Source organism: Salminus brasiliensis, chromosome 25, assembly GCF_030463535.1.
Source record: "Salminus brasiliensis chromosome 25, fSalBra1.hap2, whole genome shotgun sequence".
Classification (NCBI taxonomy): domain Eukaryota; kingdom Metazoa; phylum Chordata; class Actinopteri; order Characiformes; family Bryconidae; genus Salminus; species Salminus brasiliensis.
The window spans coordinates 7,613,738-7,631,869 of NC_132902.1; the positions used below are offsets into that span (position 1 = coordinate 7,613,738).

The following is an 18,132-nucleotide window of genomic DNA, read 5'->3' on the forward strand; positions in this document are numbered from 1 at the left end:
TTTTAATTTTAACGTCTGTATGGTTTGACACTGAACATTCCTGGTTTCTGTCTGCACTGTAGTGTATAATGTTAATTCTACTTGAGTGGTGTTGAGTGAGTGAGCTTTGGACAGAGAGATGTCCATCTCACTGAGCATTATCTGTACTAGTTAAGAAAAGATCCTTTTTTCAAATTTTAGCTACACTGGGGTAAGTGTGTGAAAGTGAATAAGGGAAAGCGAGAGAGAAAGAAAGAGAACAAATAAGATTTTAAAACACCCCAACTTCAACGGAAAGGTATGCAAATGTATTCTTTAAAACACACACACTTTATAAGCAGTTAAGGTGCTGGACCCCTGTAGTTCAATTCACAGAAAATAACACTAATGTAAATTACCTTTCAAAATATTTTATTTCAAATGATTTCTCCATGACTCTTACATTTATCCTACAAAAAGAGCAGTCTTTTATTCCAAACAGAGATTACTCATAGACTCCACTAGTCAGATAACCCTCTACTGCAACAGCACACAAACCTTATTACAAAAGTGGATTTATACGATAAACATTGAAGTACACAGGTTGGTGTAGTGTGGTGTGTGTGTGTGTGTGTGTGTGTGTGTGTGTGTAAGCGTTTCTTGCGTCAGATGAGGTTTTGACAGAGAGTAGTACAGTATAATCTCTCTCCATCTTCTACAGAGAGCCAGAGGGGCCGGGGTCAGCGACGGCTTCCTCCAAACATCAGCCTTTCACTTTCTCTTCTTCTGAAAGAAATATTTCATGCAGTATGTCAAGCGAGTTGCTGTGTGACACACTCCTGTGTACAACAAAAAAACTACAGGAGCTGTAGCTTTAGAGAATGGAGAAGAAAGCCGTGTCTGACACACTTCACATTTTCTGTCTCAAAGTGAGACAGCAGAGTAAAAAGAGGGAGAAATGAAAGGCTGGAGTTTGGAAGACTGGTGGTGTTCATCTGATGGTGGAGGGTGGCTCCTCGCGCCTTTCTTGGATCTCTCCTTCTCTCTAATTTCCTTTTCCCTTCCCTTTCTTCCCTGGAGAGAGAGAGAGAGAGCGAGAGAGCGAGAGAGAACATAACACACATGATTAATGTTTCATTTAGCTCCTCTGTTTGATAGTGAAGCTTCAGCGCAAAACCAAAGCATGATGCTTACTGACTATTGGCTAACAGTGGTCTCTAAACCAGTGACCCACATGAAATTACAATGGTCACAAGCTCCGCTTTAGCTTCGTCTGATGGAGAGAAAAAAATTGATGCCAATTACAGGTTGCAAACTACTCCTTTGTGACTGACCTAGTAGTGTCAGGGCAGTCTTAGCTTCAGCCTCAAGGTTCTCCAAAACAATGTATGAATTAAATCCCAAACATAATTAACTTACAAAAAATCAAGAATAACAGTAGCTCATCAAAGTCTTCTTTTGTCCCAATGATTCAATTTAACAAACTCGTCATCTAACCTGCATGAATACTGTCCACTCAACTCAACTACAGAATAGTCTACTGCATTTTATTCTCACCAGGCTACAGTAGAGGTTTTAACCACATCATTTTGCACCATAAATTAAATCAGCTGGAAGGAAGTGTAGGGTATCATTATGTCACAGCATGAATTATCAATTATAAAAAAGTTCAGTCTTGAACCCTGTTGCTGAACACAGTTGCATGTAATTACGCAGAACATGATACAAGTGCCTAGAACTGTAAGCCATTGATATAGATTTGCATCTTAATACTTAATACATTTCCAGAATGAATACAATAAAAACGCACCTGGGTAAAATAACTAATGCCAATCATGTGCTAAATGCAGAATACAAATGAGGAGTTTACTTTTAAAACACATTAAAAGTGAAGCTAATATGGTGTATTTCACACACACAAGACATTTTAGTTCTGTTTGATGATTGCTATTATGAGAAAACCAAAATCTGTTTTATAACAGTATATGTGTAAAAAACTGTTGTGAATTAATTGAATGAAAAGCCTCAAATACTGAACTGTCATATATACAGAAATAAAACACAAATAAGGTCTATCTTAAAATCATGAACAAATCAATGTGCTAGAGCAAAATCGGCTTTGTGTACCCAGGCCTTTTGGAGCCTTGCGCTCTCTACTCCAGCTCCTCTGGCTCATCTTCGATTCGGCATCCTACTCAAACACCCACTGAGAGACTTGTGATCCCACAAAGACAAAAGCTTACATTACTCATGCATAAAATTCTCCACCACATCCCAAACTAACACACAGAGACCAAAAAAAAGGCTGGTTGTTGTTTGTCTTTTTGGTTTAATGTTCGCTTGGATATTTATATTTATTTCCCTTTAGACATTTTCTACCTTCTGGCTCTCTCCTTTTAATTATGCTGTGATAATCAGACCTGCCGGAGTCATCAGACATACCCAGATGCTGATGATCAACATTCTCTGCACTCCATAAAATTCCTCTTAGAACTAACTTCTCTCTCTTTACCTTCCCCGAGTAAATGGCCACCCAGCCCGATCTGCAGGAAGATTGCCCGCTGAGGTCCCCTCTACCTGCATCTAACCAGCTGCCACCTACTAGTCCAGCCAGCGGGCCCCCCCCCCCCCAACCCGCCACCACCGCTGCTGCCTGTTTGGTGGTCGTGCTGAAACCTAGATGGACTCGTGCCTGTCTGACACTATTAATATCACAACTATTAACTTTCTGTTGTACCTGGTTTGGTAATTTTTATCATTAATGTTTAAATAGTCTGGCCAGAGGAGGATGGGTCCCCCTTGTGAGTCTTGGTTCCTCCCAAGGTTTCTTCCTCCAGCTCTGAGGGAGTTTTTCCTTGCCACTGTCGCCGTTGGCTTGCTCACGGGGGTCTTTGACGCTTCATGTTGTTTCTTCTTTCTTCTCTGAATCTGTTCTTTATTAAGTAATAATTATGTAAAGCTGCTTTGTTACGACAACAGTTGTAAAAAGCGCTATACAAATAAATTTGACTTGACTTGACTTGACATTTTGAGCCCAACATGGCAATGTAGGCATTTTAAAGAAACAAAATGGTCATATAAAAGGACATAAAGAGTAAAAAAAACAATTGCTTAAGTAGATGCACAGAGCTTTGAGGAAAATCTCCCAGTTTGCCAATCAATGTTGTAGTTAAATCTACCTACCATAAGAACATAGGACATATCCTAGATTCTACAATAGACCACATCTTCAAAATTGTTACATACCGTTTGCCCTGAGAGTGGACAGACAGATGAGGACAGTAGCACATTAGTGAACCTCAATCAGGGCTTACTGTACAGCGATCTGATGATTTCTTTAACTGACTTTAACACACACTCAAAATCCTACATCAGAGGAGGTTGTTTTTTACCTTTGGTCTTGGTTTTGCTCTTGGAGCAGGATTTAGTCACGGTGATGCTGGGCTGGCAGTCAACATCGTACAGAGCCTTCTGCAGCGTACCAGAGCGACTCTTAATACCCGTGGCAATGTCACATTCGCCCCAGTTACCAAACTTATACTTGCAGTCAGCTGCATTCAAAAACACACACAGACAACCCAGATTTACAATTCTTGTTTCTAAGCATGGAACAAAAGAGAAAACAGAACTACAGGGCTCCATTCACAAAAACTGTTTTCCATGCACAGCGTTCTATTGACTTTCTATTATTTCTATTATTATTCTATTGATAAGGACTATCTATCGAACAGTGTAAGTACCCAAAGTTCTGAACTGGCTTATAACTAAATTCAGAAAGCTATAGGTTAACTATAGGTTAACAGAAAAATGGAAGTGGTATAGAGGTGTTGTAGGTATACATAGAAGCATAGGCTACAGAGATGCATTAACTAATCTCTCACCACCAAACTCCTTCTTCCAGTTGCAGGGCACTTTGCACTTTAGCTTCTTGGTCTGATCATTGCAGGTGCCTTCCCTCATCCCAGCACCGCAGTCACCGTTATTGGGTACGCAGCCACCAAAGCGCCATTCTAAACAGTCTGACGCTCCCTTTGGTCCTTTACCTTTGTCTGACAGAGCACATTGGTCATGTTATATTTAGTCAGAATCATGCAGACGTGATCTGTTGTCTTGTCACATCAAAGGTCCAAAGTGACTTAATGTACAGTGAGTCAATGCACAGCAATATAACTGTTATATGATATTATCAAGATTGTGCAGCCCTAGTGTGTGGAATGGCAAACATCTAGGTGTCAGGAACTGGAACAGTGACAATGTGACTGGTTGGATGCGTTAAGGAATGGACCAAGAACCCCTGTCACAGCAGATTTTCAGTTTTATCTGGAGTGCTCTTAAAAAATGCTTCTAATATTATTCAGTAAACTGATTAATCTTTCTTGTTTGTTGTAAACTGCCTTACCTTTCTTGTTTTTTCCAGCATCTGTAGTGACGATCATTAAGGCCACTAGCAGCAGGAAGAGGGTGGAAAACAAACCACGCATCCTGCAAAGACACACACACATTACAAAAAACACTATACATTTTACTTCAATGCTGTTTCAAATCTCACATTTCAACAGTTATGAGCTCATGAGAGTAATAGGAGATTAAACCTGTAGCCTCTCACTCCAAAGAGACAACAAGTGCCTCAGAGCCTGATCTTCTTTTTCACACATTATGGACTTATTCCACTTAAGAAGAAAAAAAGCTCTTGTCTATCAGTCTTCTAGACAAATCCTCTAAACACAATTGTGATGTTGGTAGCTTATCCTTGCCTTGTGCACCAACTAGCTTGGTTCTGGCCAGGTGTTTGAAAGAAGTGCCAACCACACTGTGTGACAGTGCAAAGCTATGTGTGTCTGTGTGTGTGGCAGGGGGTGTCAGTGAGATGACCCCCAAAAACAAAACCACCCAGTAGGTACAGTGGAGGAGATGGAAAGGGAATATTCATTCATTTCTACAAATTGTTTGCGTCTGTAACACACACAGTGTTTGCTGTAGTAGAGCAGCACTATATGTTGTTTGTTAATTGTCATGGTGATATAGGCGATTATATTATAAATATCACCTTTTAATAATGCTAGTGGATCTCCAAGAAACTGCAGGTGACCTAATGTGTGCTATCAGCATCCAATTTTTCAATATGTGTGCCAATTTACAGCAATTTGTAAACCATGAACTAGAACAAGGAGGGCGGGTTTTGAATATTATTGGCTTGGAGTCTGGGACGAATTTCCCAGAGTACCACTCCCCTACCCATCCATTGGTGTGGTGAGTGATGGAAGAAAGGGAGAAGATGTGAGGTGGGTGCGACATTTTATTAACACAGAGTTGAACTGAGAAGCGGGCCGTGGTCCTTCTCTCAACATTTATATCCTAACTCCACTAATGGTGGTGATTTATCCAGAATACTAGTCTTGTTTAATTACCCCTCTAAAGTGACAATTAGCTCCATTGGACATTTATCTAGCTGCATTTTTTATTTTTCATTTTTTTTATTGAATAACCCCCCCCCCCACACACACACAGACACACACACACACAACTTTGTTCATCCATACTCTATAAACACTGCTGTTTAACTCTCCGGGAGGCAGCCTGGATGAGTGCTGTGTTCTCTAAGAAACATTCTGATGGAGCGGTGGTGAGGGGTAGATGTCATTAGTGCTGGAAAGACAACAGGCACAGATAATGTGTCACACTGGCATCGAATGCTTAATGTGAGTGCACAGCAGTTGTCTGTTTGTTTCACATTCCAGCAAAAAGTGTGAGAAAACAGAGCCGCTTTACACACCGAGCATGACACAACATCGCCACTTTCATTTAGCTGAAATCATTGCTACCATCGATTAGTTCTGCACAAATGACTTTTCCATTCACTCACTATGTTGATATTGCTGACATATCCTGGAAAGAGACTGTCACTTGTGCTCGGGTCACTTCTATTGTTCATGGCCTGATCTTTATATGGTCTTTGTGATTAAATCAGTTAAACACATACTGTCTTTCTCTGTATAGCTGTTCGGCAGGGAATTCTACTTGCCTTCGTAGAGGCCAGTAGGCCAGATTATTCTAGCTGAATCAATAAAGTATTTGACTTTGAGTCCAAGGGTGCATTTATTTTTTCAGATGCTGTCATGACATTGGACACATTGATTCATGGGGGCATGATGTAACTGATAATATGGACAACAGTACAGTTTTTCCCCAGGATTATTACTAAAGTAATTCAATTCAGTGATTCAGGTCAAGTGCTGGTTAATGGTGTTATTTTAAATATTAAATATTTCACAATTTACTCCACTAGTCTGAAACAGTAAAATAGTCACACTTCATTTAGGAATCTTATTAGATTGTTGCACTGGAGCAGAATAATGGGTTTAGCAATGTATTGCAGACTTGTTCTTTATTGCTGACACAAATGAAGGGCCATGCTGTGATGATTAAAGTCAGAATTACTATTTATTATGTGCATCGAACCAGTTCTTGCCATACACTTGCAGCTAATTTGGCTACTATGAGTTTTGGCATTTTGGTGCATAGTAAGATATGTAATGTTAACAAACCTGTACTAGAATCACTCCAACCTTTGAATCAGAGATGCTAAACACAAGTCACTGAGGGACACATAAATGCGAACTATGAAAAATGATTAGTTGTTCAAAATAAAATGACTGTATGTAGGAACTCAAATAAACACTTAAAATTAATCATGTTTGTGTATGTATTCAAGCTTTGCCACATCTGCAGGACTTTGCTTTGTCCCTGTGTTTTTGGCCTCCTATCCAGGCAAAATGCAGGTTTTTCACAATGCACTGATATCACAATGTTAACTTGTGCTTGACAGAACCATTGACTGTATATATAAGTGGACTGGATGACAGTGAAGACAAGAAAGGCCAAAATGTCTCTTAATCCTGCCCAATCCAAGATAGGTAAACAGAGAAGACAGGAAACTTCCATTTAAAATGATCTGGCTATATTCAAAGTGGTGTGGCAAAGAGAGTTTTCTAATTTTAATAAAAGTCGCTGTGCACGCAATATGGGCGGGGTTCGGCAGTCACACAACCTTGCCTCCTGTTTCTATTGCACATGCTTTGGCTCAAATTTTTCTCTACTGTGCAAGCGCAAAAAAAATGCAGCTTCCATTTTGGCCACATTTGACTTTAAAACGTCACAATGGGAGTGACAGGGGACGTACTGTCCACTCTTCTATATAGTCTATGGACAGAATGAACAGAAGTGTGTGGATGATTCAGAGACAGAGATGTTGCCATGGCAACATAAAAAATATAGTTAATTTTAAGTTTTAAGCTTTTTCTCCCGGTACAAACTGTGTTTTAAGTCTATGTGTAATTATGGAGCACAGTAAGAATCTAGCAGTTTTGTGCTGTATTTTACATTACATTTACAGCATTTAGCAGACGCTCTAATCCAGAACGATTTACAAGGTTACTCATATTACAGAGGCAGGCCAATATAGTGTTAGGAGTCTTGCCCAAGGACTCTTATTGATGAGCATAGTCACTCAGACCAGGATTCGAACCCCAGCCTCCCACATGATGTGGTAGCTCACTGACAGGTACTGGTGTTATCTGTTACGCCACACCAACCATTAGATTGGGAGTTAGATCTGTTCGGACCTCAAACTTTGGAGAAGTGTTAGGAACCCCTGCAGGGCTGCGTTTTAGGGCTGCAAGCATTTGGGCCTTTCATGCATTCTAATGTGAACGCTGCTGGAAAAAAAACTGCTCCAGGAAAACTTTTATTTTCAGATACATGTGGAAGTGGCCTAAAATGATCAGTGTTGCTTAACATTTAGAGACTTAAATGTTTTAAGAAAGAAACAAGATGCAGATACTGGATCTAGCAAAATCATCCAGGTCCAAGTAGAGTAAGCATTGTGTAAACCTGTATTGCAAACAAATGCCCCTTTAAATACCATGAATATGATTATTCAAAGGAAGTGCGTGTTAGGGTAGCTGTTTGGTAACTTTTGGAAACTTTGCCAAGTTTGATGAATGCAGCATTCTTGAGGAGTAGAGTGTTTTCTAAGAGCCTACACTGTGTTTCAATCAGATTAAAAGCACACCCGTATAGTGCTGTTGTTCATAACTGCGTGGTTCTGGCAGTGCGTGCACTCTTTAATGCTGGCTACCATCTCCATGGCAATGGCCAGGCCGTGTGATGGGAGATGGTAGGAGTGTATTGTTAGAGCAGAAAAGACTCACCGCGGGACATTGGTCCTCCGGAACAGGGCAGGAGCACCACACACACACAACAACACACTATACAACACTGCGGTCAAACCTCAAAACTAAGTCAGTGTGGCCTAACTTGTTTAACAGAGTTCAGATATATATGAATCTATATGCTCATAAGACATTAAACTGGATTGGGAGAGGCTACACTGCAGTACTAGGTAAATTTAAATGTTCCTAAATCATAAAAGTGTTGAACTTACTTTGAAGATACTACATCAAAGTCTTCTATTTTTGAAAATTCATTTTTCCACCATATGGGCTCTTTAAGTAACTGGGAGGGGCATGAAAGACTTGACAAAGTCATCAGAAATGGAGCACAACTGAGCACCCCCCCCCCTCTTTTTCTTTCTCTCTCAACCAATTCCAGTTACGGTAGTCTGCCTTGTCCTCCAACTCACTTCCACTCGCTGGCAATGGACTTTCCTTGCCGCTGGGCACGAACGACCCTAAAGGTCACTGGCTGTGGCAGACCGGTTGCTGTTCTGTGTTTGAGCGTCGGTCAGCAGGAGTCTATCCCTTTCTATTTCTCTGCCCTTTAAATTTCTATTCAAAGTCTAATTCCCACAGAAAGCACCAGCTTTTTCACCTGAGCCTCTCATCTCTTTGGCGCCAAAAACCTTTATAGCTTTCCCTAACTAGCAGCAATAAAACCCCTCTCCCTCTCTCTCTCTCTCTCTCTCTTTCTCTCTCAGCCCAGTCAGGACAAATGCCTAGCCCTCCTTTAGAGCAGTCCATAAATATATTCTATTGACCCACTAAATCCAGCTCTTCCCTCTGAAACACTAATTAAGTGTCAGTGGCTTGCTGGAGCATGACTAAACCTTCCCCCTTTCTCGAGCCCAAAAATTTCAATGCCCCCCCCTCCCGCCCCAAACAACCCTTAAAATTCCTCCTTTTCTCTTTTACTCTCATCTTCTTCACCCTCTAAAGCCATCTTCACCCTCTCCTCTAAAATCACTTCCACTGCCCCCCTCTTCAACACACACATAAACACTCTCTCGCTCTATGTTGCTGCTAAGAAATGCAAACCATCTTTTTCCAAAGAAGAATACATTCTGAATTGCAGCCCAGCTGGACGAAAGACTGTGTGCATGTGTATGTGTGTATGTGTGTGTGTGTGTGTGTCTCCAGGCTGCACTCTGTGACAGCAAAAGCTCAATGAGGCTGTTCTGACCCACTAAGTTACACACACACATAAGCGCGCACACACACACACTCACTTACACGCTCCAGGGTAGCTATTATCACGCACACAGAGGAATGCAGGATGGCTGAACACACACACACACTTTTTTGTCTCACACAGGCACACATACACATACACCCATTTACTTCTCTACTCTTGTATCCTATTTTACTCTTTTCACTCCATCACTCCATCAGGGCCCATGAAGTGTTTTGTGTGTGTGTGTAGCACTTGCTGTATGACCAGCAGGAATTAAAGCTCATTTACATAGGAGAAGAAATAACACAAAGCGGTGACCCAGATCGCTGGTTCTGGGGCATATGGCACAGTTTGCACGCTCGTCAAGACGGCTTTGGCTCTAAAGTGCTTCATTCAGGCCCGTAAAAACCCATCTTACTGCCAATAGATCTTAGATTCCATTACAAGTGTTCTGTCGGGGCATAAGGCTCTGCTTAAGTCAAACTCTTTCATGAATTAGTAAGAGGCAAGTCTGCTCAGTGAGAGCAGCATTAGAGTTAGACTGAGGTTTGCTCACACTCAAAAGAGAAGTCGCTTAACACAGCTGCAGCTATCTTCCAGCTGCAGTGCACAATATTTTCCAATTATATTTAAATCTGTGCTAAAATGACATTGTACACACGTCTGTGCTAAAATGACGGTTGCCCTGTTCTGCTACTTCTAAACCTTACGCAGTATTGCACATTTACAGAAATTATGCTTAATATTTTTGTATTCTATGCATTCTTTTCAAAGCAGTCTGAGGCTCCCAACGGGTTGGTTTCATACAAGGAAGCACTATACAGGCATTTCGGGCTAATGTTGATATCCAACATATTTCATGTACATATATGTATACTGATGTATACAGATAACATCAGTATACAGATATGTACATGAAATATGTTGGATATCAACATTAGCCCGAAATGCCTGTATAGTGCTTCCTTATAATAGTGGTGAAACAACCTTGGCAGTGCAGTTTAGTGCAAGACAATGCTCATTCCATGGGCATGAAACACAACATCACAACAACATTAAATGTAAAACAATGGGACACGAAAGACAGTTTTTTTTTTCTATGGAGCTAAATGAATAAATTGCAGATATTTGCCGATATCTCTGCATATCCTAACAACTGCACTGAGTCAATGCTTACTTTCATAATTACTTTTTTATTACTACTTCAATGTGTTCAACCACAGAAAGACAGGCATGCAGACAGGGTGGAGCAGAGGGACAGACGAGGTGAGAGACGGGTCCGGGCAATAAGAGACAGGCAGGAAACCTAAAACCAGCTGTTTCAGCAATCTCATCACTCACTTTTCTCTTCTCTCTTCTGTGATTAACAGCCATAAATCCAGGCAGTTGTTACTGACTATACGTGCAAACACGAATACGCACTCCTACCTGGACATAGGAGAGCCTCAACAAGTTTTACTTTGAAAGCAATGTAAAGAATTTACTTGATTCAGATATGTACATCATTTCCACATGAATAAAACAGACTTACTGAATTGCTTTTTTCAGTGCATGCTGTTATACAAATGTAAATCAGGTATACAGGAGGTAGAAAAATTGATCTCTGTCTTCTTTAAATACACACACACACACACCACACAAGCATTTCCACATGAAGCTGCAGCCCTCCCCTTCTCAGAAAAATCAAAAGACCCATACACACACACACACACACACACACACACACACAAATATACAGACACGTGGGGGAACAAAGATCCCTCTCTTCCTGTGCAGCTCCCCTACTTCTTTAGAGAAAACAAGCATAAGTGCTTTAAACCCATCAAAGCAGAATCACCATTCCTCCACCACTAAAGCACCTATGGGTTCAACCCCTGTGGGTTCAAACCTGAGTAAGCATATCATCACTACCAGGCTAAATTACTCGTTATGGTCTGTGTTTAAAAGTCCAAACCACAGGTATCATTCTATCTACTGGTACGACATATGGACGGTGTAATAAACTGTTATAAAATTGTGCAGTACGGTGTTGTAATAAGGGTGGTACAGCCTGTGTACACAGAACAGTCAAGTGGTTCTTATACAAGCATTAGAGTAACCATAGGCCTTCATTTGGAGCTGTAATGCACTCTCCCATGTCTGGTTATCAGCTGTGTTCTACACTGTCTGAGGAAATGTGTTAACTAGTTAAAATATATACTTTGAATACAAAAAAGGAAGCATTACACACTACGTTTAATAATGAAAAATACCCAGACTGCGCTCTGATTAGTGACTTGACAAACATGCTCAATTGCAAACACAGCTTCTATAAGGTCTGCCACTAGAAAGGAAATCTGCAGAAACCTCTCATGAGCCTAAGGTCAATGTGCTCAACAACATGGGTCGCTAGACTGGTGTAAAGGCCTCCGGCATTGGGCTGTGGACTAGTGCAAGTGTTTTCTCTGAGGTTATGGTGGTAGGCTGGGTTGTTTGTAACCCAGAACTAATCTAACATCAGTAAATGACCTCAGTAATGTCTCTAAATGCAATCAAATCCTCACAGCAATGTTCCAACACCCACTGTATAGCCTTCTTAGATGATGCAGGCTGCTATTGCAACAAATGGTGGACAAAGTGGGTTGGGTTCAGACAGAAAGTTGGGATGAGCAGGTGTCCACAAACTTTTGGACAGACCGTTTGTCAGAGGCAATATAAAAGTCCAGATTTGACCAAACCCCAACTCTGTTCCATTCCTACAGTGTGTGAAAACATCTACACGGTCGAAAGGAGAGGGAGAACTGCCCTCCGCTCTTTACACCGCCTCCCCGAACAAGCACGCACAAACAAGTGGGCGAACAAAAGGGACCCGAGCGCGGGGGTCCAGATCGCTCGGTGTAGCATAAATTGTAATCCCCCCGAATAAGAGCGCACCTTCTGCGCTCCTTCAGTTCCGAGGTGAGAAAGGGGTCTGTTTAGCATCAGAAGGGGGGCGGGGGGCAGACCAGGGAAGGGGACGCGCAAACGCCGCTCAGGTGAAAAGGTCCGAAGCCGAACAAAAGAGGAGAGAAAGACGAAAGACGAGGGAGAGCGTCTGTCTCTCTCTCTCTCTCTCTCTCTCTCTCTCTCTCTCTCTCTCTCTCTCTCTCTCCTCCCTGACCCTTTGACTTAGCTTGCCTTAATCAACCCATTCAAGTCAAGAGGGAGTGAATGCAGCCAAGTGCATTAATTATACAAAAACCTCTTTCTGCACTCTTTCTGTCTCTTTTACACACACACACACACACACACACACATACACACACACACACACTGCTGGTGCACAATGCTGTGTGCATCATTGTTTTGAAAACAGCCTGCTGCTTTATTGCCGTATTGGTTCATCAAGAGAGCTGAAATAGAAACTTTAGAGCTGGATATGATCCCAACCTCCCCCTGTCTAGAAACTTTGAAATCTGTGTGTGAACAAATTAATGCTTTTGTTACTCTTTAACACGATGCGATGCAAATTGCTTTGGCTGGATTTGACCATCTTGGCAAAACATTAAATGATGATTAAATGATGATGATTTTGCTTTCTAATAGGAAATGGATTGATGGTTACCATTACACATCAGTCGTTTCCTGTTGGACACCGATAGAGCCTATTAGAAAATAACCAACTATGCCAGGAGTCGACACAACTGACAAACCATTAGAATCATTTGCACAGTGATATCAGCCCACCAGGAGAAAAACACGGTGTTCCCCCTTTTCCTAGTACCATCACTAATGATCAAACCAACAGCCATCAAAAACCAACAGCAGCTTTTCATTTTTTCTATAGTTTTTAGAACAGGGCACTAGTAAAACTGTCCCACACATAACAGTGCATTACACCTCTTGAATAGGCTATAATACTATGGCGTTTTAACAACAGACAAGCAAACACACTGACATGACTGTTCCAGAGACCCCTGTTCAAAAGCTCACCCTGACATTTTTTTCAGACACTATTCAGATAAAATCAGGTTAAAATGCCATCCCGTTCCCTCCTGCTCGCTGTGACTTGCCTCATCACTCATCTGCTCTGCTCATTTAAGGGGGACGTCTTTACAGACTGCTGTCTCCTTGAACCACTTTCAAGAGCGCTTCTTTTTTCTTTTTTTTTTTCTTTTTTTTTTTTTTTGCTTTTTGGGAGAAATGTAAGATTTCAAGATAAGATAAGATAGTCCTTTATTAGTCCCGCAGTGGGGAAATTTCAAAAGCTCCCTTTAAGTGAAAAGAACGAGGAAAAAACTCAAACGCATGTAAATGTGTTCATTAGTTTGTGCAAATCGGTTGCAAAAAAATATATAAGGATAATGATTTGGCATTTTCTAACGATAAACTTTTCTAAGAACTTTAAAAAGCAAGTTATTTTAATTACGCGAAGTAACTAACTAACTAACTAACTAACTAACTAACTAAGCGAAGTCTTTCTCTTACTTTGTGTAAAGTCACGACTTTTTGTTGTTTGGTTTAACTTACTCGCTCACTCTTGTTCCAAGTCCACACACAGAAACAGTGCTTAGTTGCTCTCCAGCATCCGCTCCGGCTCTTCGTTTCTCCAGAAGGTTAACCAGTTTGCTGCGACCCCTTACCGCCCCGCTTTAAACCAGACCCGCTGTGACGTCCTGCGCCACGTGACCGGCCGCCTTCCACTCGTGTGGTCGAGAAAGTTTTGGACTGAAACACGAATCAAATGTCCGGCGCGGTGTTTGGGTTCAGAGGGGTGCTCTTACATCTGATTTAAATTTGTTGTCAATTGTTGCTTTCCTAAGCTTATCATAACTTTTTTCATGCGTTTAGAGTTAACGTTAGTCAGGCCACACGCATACACACTCCCACTCACACAGACCACTGAAGAAGGGGGGCTTTTTCTTTATCTTACTCTCTGTGTGCGCGTGTGTGTGTGTGTGTGTGTGTGTGTGTGTTGGGGTCAGGATGGCTAGTTTGCTTGTGTGTGTGTGTGTGTGTGGATAGAAACCAGCCTACAGCATCATGATATGTTTTAGTCAGAGAGGCCGCAGTAGGAGCTCATGCCAAGAATGCTCTGAGGCCTGTCTCTGCTCACTGCAGCACACTGTTTATGCTTTTGATGCTGAGAAAAAAAAAACCCAAATAAACTTTAGGATAGTAACCACTGCTGTCCCCCAATTTTCTGCCTGTGTTTCCCTATTCGATCCTGCACAGGCAAACTGAGACTGAATGTTTTTACATGCTCAAGAAAATCTGCACATGGTCCACCCAATGTCCTATTTTATTTTTTTACACAAAAGGTTTTGATGTAAATACTTGAAAATGTCATACCGTCTATACAGTCTTTATATATATATATATTAGACACACACACACACACACATTATAAAGGAATTAAGGGACCTTGTATCTTGACCTCAACAAGAAAATTTTAAAAGATGCCTTAAAAGTATTCAAGATATTACTGGGCTCCATCTCCAACTCAAATGAGCATTTTTAGGGCCCCTGCCAGTCACAGGGCCTTCATCAACCTTTTGGCACCCCTGAAAGTATTTGAATTAAAACTGTCTTGGTATTACCTAGAACCTGGGTGAAAATAAAATTTGTAGTAGTTGCAGCAGCAGTAGTCACTATCTGTACTAGACTAGCGTCATGGAACTGAAGTTCAGTAGTAGCCCTACAGCCTGTACTGAAAAAAAAACATGTAAATAAGACACTGGGGGTTTTAAACATTTCACACATGAAAAAACATGACCTCACATGAAAATGCATCTCACGCAAAGTAAAGTAAAGGTGGTTTGGTAATCATGTGGTTTTCAAAACTGTATGCGACTCTTCTGTAAACGGGTGCAACAAGTGATATTACACATCTGTATGAAGGTGATTTGATGTGAAATGGTTCATTGTAGAGGATCTTAGAAGACAGATTTATTCTGAGAGCAGTTTAGAGTCAATAAGGCCATCAGATGTTTGGTTGCTATCACTATGGTGGTGATGGTGGTGGGGGGGGGGTCGCCTCTAGCTTGCTCACTGGGGCTCGGACCTGGATCTCTGTAAAACTCTTTTGTGACAACACCCGACTCGACGTGACCACCAATCTCAGCCTCATCCTGACCCTGAAAATATAAACAATGTAAAAAGTGAGAGGTAATAAAATTTGTCAGGTCAGGTGACACATAAATATGTGTGTTTCCAGTGATTGGGTGTCTGAGGTGTCTGCCTTGGCCAGCTGGGTGCTGAAGATTAGAACCAAGCTGACATTTGTTCAGATTTAGGTGCATGTCCCAGAGTGGATAGTATGTATTTATAGACATATCTAGTACAGCTCAGAGTGTATTCAGGAGACCAGAACAGAGTGTAGGTGTGCTGTTTTGTCTTGGTATACTGTTTATGGAGTGTACTGTCCCTGCTCATGTAAATATCTTGCCTCTTGTTTTCTGGTGTTTATGAAGCCTAAGAGACAGGCTTGCTGATTTGAAAACCAGTGTTATTGCTCTTTTAGATTAAAAAAAGATCTGAAATATGGCACAAACACAAAAAGGTAATATGAACAAGTCTTATGATGTGTTTGAACATTTCCACTAAAAGCACATTGAGAGTATGGAATATTGGAAAAATCGTGATGCATATTTTCCATAATGTTGCCCGTAATGCTGAGTACTTACAGTATGATGCAACTGCAGTCTTTGTTTCACCAACATAATCATTCCAGTAAATTAACACAAAAAGTAAATGGGGAACTGTTGAGGGAACGGGTACGCTGTCACATTCCACAAGGAGAGAGAGCATCCTTCAGGAAAAAATGCACTTTACTCTGCTAAAAGAAAACAAAAAGCACAACAAGCCAAACTATTCATGTTTTCTCCGATCTGAAGTGCTATTGTGCGGAATCATTTATCACTCTGGAGAACAAGCATTCATTGTTGCAGAAGGTAAAGCAACAAAGGGTCTGCATTGGTGTGACGGACCCCCCCCCCCTCCCCCAACCCCCCAGAAAGACAAAACGGGCTGCGGAAAGAAAAAGGGGTACGTAGGAATGGAGGGGGAGTGAGGGATAGAGGCAGAAAGAAAAGGGGGCTTAGAGGTTGTGAGGTTAATATGTGCTCTTTCTAGCCTGCTGGAGAGGAAAGGCCTCCTCCATGTTCTCCACAGTCCAACCTCTGTTCCACATCACAGCACCGGATGGGACCATTCCAACCCCCTACACACACGCACACACACACACCGGACTGGGTTCTCTAAGAGCCATGAGAAACCAGACTAAATAGGTGAAAGGTGAGTGTCTTTGTGTGTATGCAGCTATAGAGAGTAAGGGCTGCATAAAAGTGTGAGTAGAGGGGGCTCTATATTTCACTCCTTATTCAGCTAATGTGAAGGGAGGTGCCTTTTACTAACTATTATACACAGGCTTTAATAAGTACCTCTGTTCTAAAGCAGCTGTGTTTTTTTGTACACAGTTCTGCTTATACTGTTGTATGCAAGCATTGGGACACCGCCCAGCTGAAAAGAAATATTTTTATCATTATTTTTAAAGTGATTTATTTTTGCAAATATTTAAAAGTGTGCTTTAAAAAATAAAAACTAATACAATTGTTATGGTGGAATGTGCAAAGGTTTGGACAGCTACCCACAGATCAGAAGAATGTGAGCACCATCCAAAAGCTTTAGCTTTTCTTTTTAGTAGTTCCTGGTGGGTTTTAATGTATGCCATTTGTCTTGTTGTAGATGTCAGCATCATTTTCTCGACTGACTGTGTCACACAGGCTTCCATTTTAGTAGAATCCACTCTTCCATCTCTCTGCAGAATGTTTCTTTTGCCACTGGCTGCCACACAACCCCAAGGCATAATAGATAAACTTCCATTGGCAAGGGTTTCTTATCATTAAATGCTGCTCTTTTTAAATCCAAACATACCTTCAGTGAATGTCGCCATCAGTTCAGAGCAGTTGTTTCCTAAATACCTCTGACGTATCTAGATGTTTTTTGGAATACTTTAGACTTGGACTTTTGTGATGACTCTTCCATAGACAATGGTGGACCACCCCTTCTGTGCCAGCTAAACCGTCCTGCAAGTCCATTGCTGTAGGTTTGCTTTGCCTTTCTGGCAACACACCAACAGTTGTTTGAAACTTTTCTAGATCTCCCAAATCATGCTATGACATCTATGATTCCCCTTAACGGCTACGTTTCAGTGACATTTCAAACAGCAAACTTCAGAAGCTGCAAGCTGGAAATGCTTTGATATCTTTTTTGTTTGTTTGTTTGTTTTTGCTTTGTAGGCATCAGTTAAAATCATTGTCAGATCATCAACCAGCCCGTGTTGTTGAGTGTTAGCACAAGGTTCAAAGAGGATCAGGGAATTTGTTAATGTTTGTTTTTGTAATTATCTTACAATTCCTACATGACAGTTCCTGATCTGCTTAACTGTCTTAATGAGTTAATTAAGGCTTAACAAAATAAGTTCTGAGATTTTCCAACTGTCCAAATGTTTTGACACAAATGTTTACCACAATTTATTTTTTATATATTTTTCTCCTATTTTAAATCATCTAAGATAAAGTAACTGTGTATCACTATTTGCAGTATACTTCTACAGAGGTATTTATACTTCTTACTTCCGAAATCAACAATACGTATCATTTTGCACTGTGTGCTAAAACCTTTGCATACTCCTGGACAGTAGATATAATATTCTTTGTACTTTTGTTCTGGTGGTTCTTTCACGATATAAAAAATGACAAGTCAGCTCAAGCAAAAATGTATCTGTTTTTATATGTGTATATGTTT

At 41.0% G+C, this 18,132-nt stretch overlaps 1 protein-coding gene across 1 annotated transcript; it reads right to left on the minus strand.

Moving 5' to 3' along the window:
• Window positions 1–373: 373 nt before the first annotated feature.
• On the minus strand, window positions 374–13,964 carry mdka (midkine a). The gene is made up of 5 exons (XM_072671410.1): window positions 13,855–13,964; window positions 4,358–4,440; window positions 3,840–4,007; window positions 3,351–3,509; window positions 374–1,032 (listed from the first exon to the last, which is right to left on the minus strand). The coding sequence occupies exons 2-5, from the start codon at window positions 4,437–4,439 to the stop codon at window positions 1,004–1,006; spliced, it is 438 nt and encodes a 145-aa protein (XP_072527511.1). The 5' UTR covers window position 4,440; window positions 13,855–13,964; the 3' UTR covers window positions 374–1,003.
• Window positions 13,965–18,132: the final 4,168 nt, after the last annotated feature.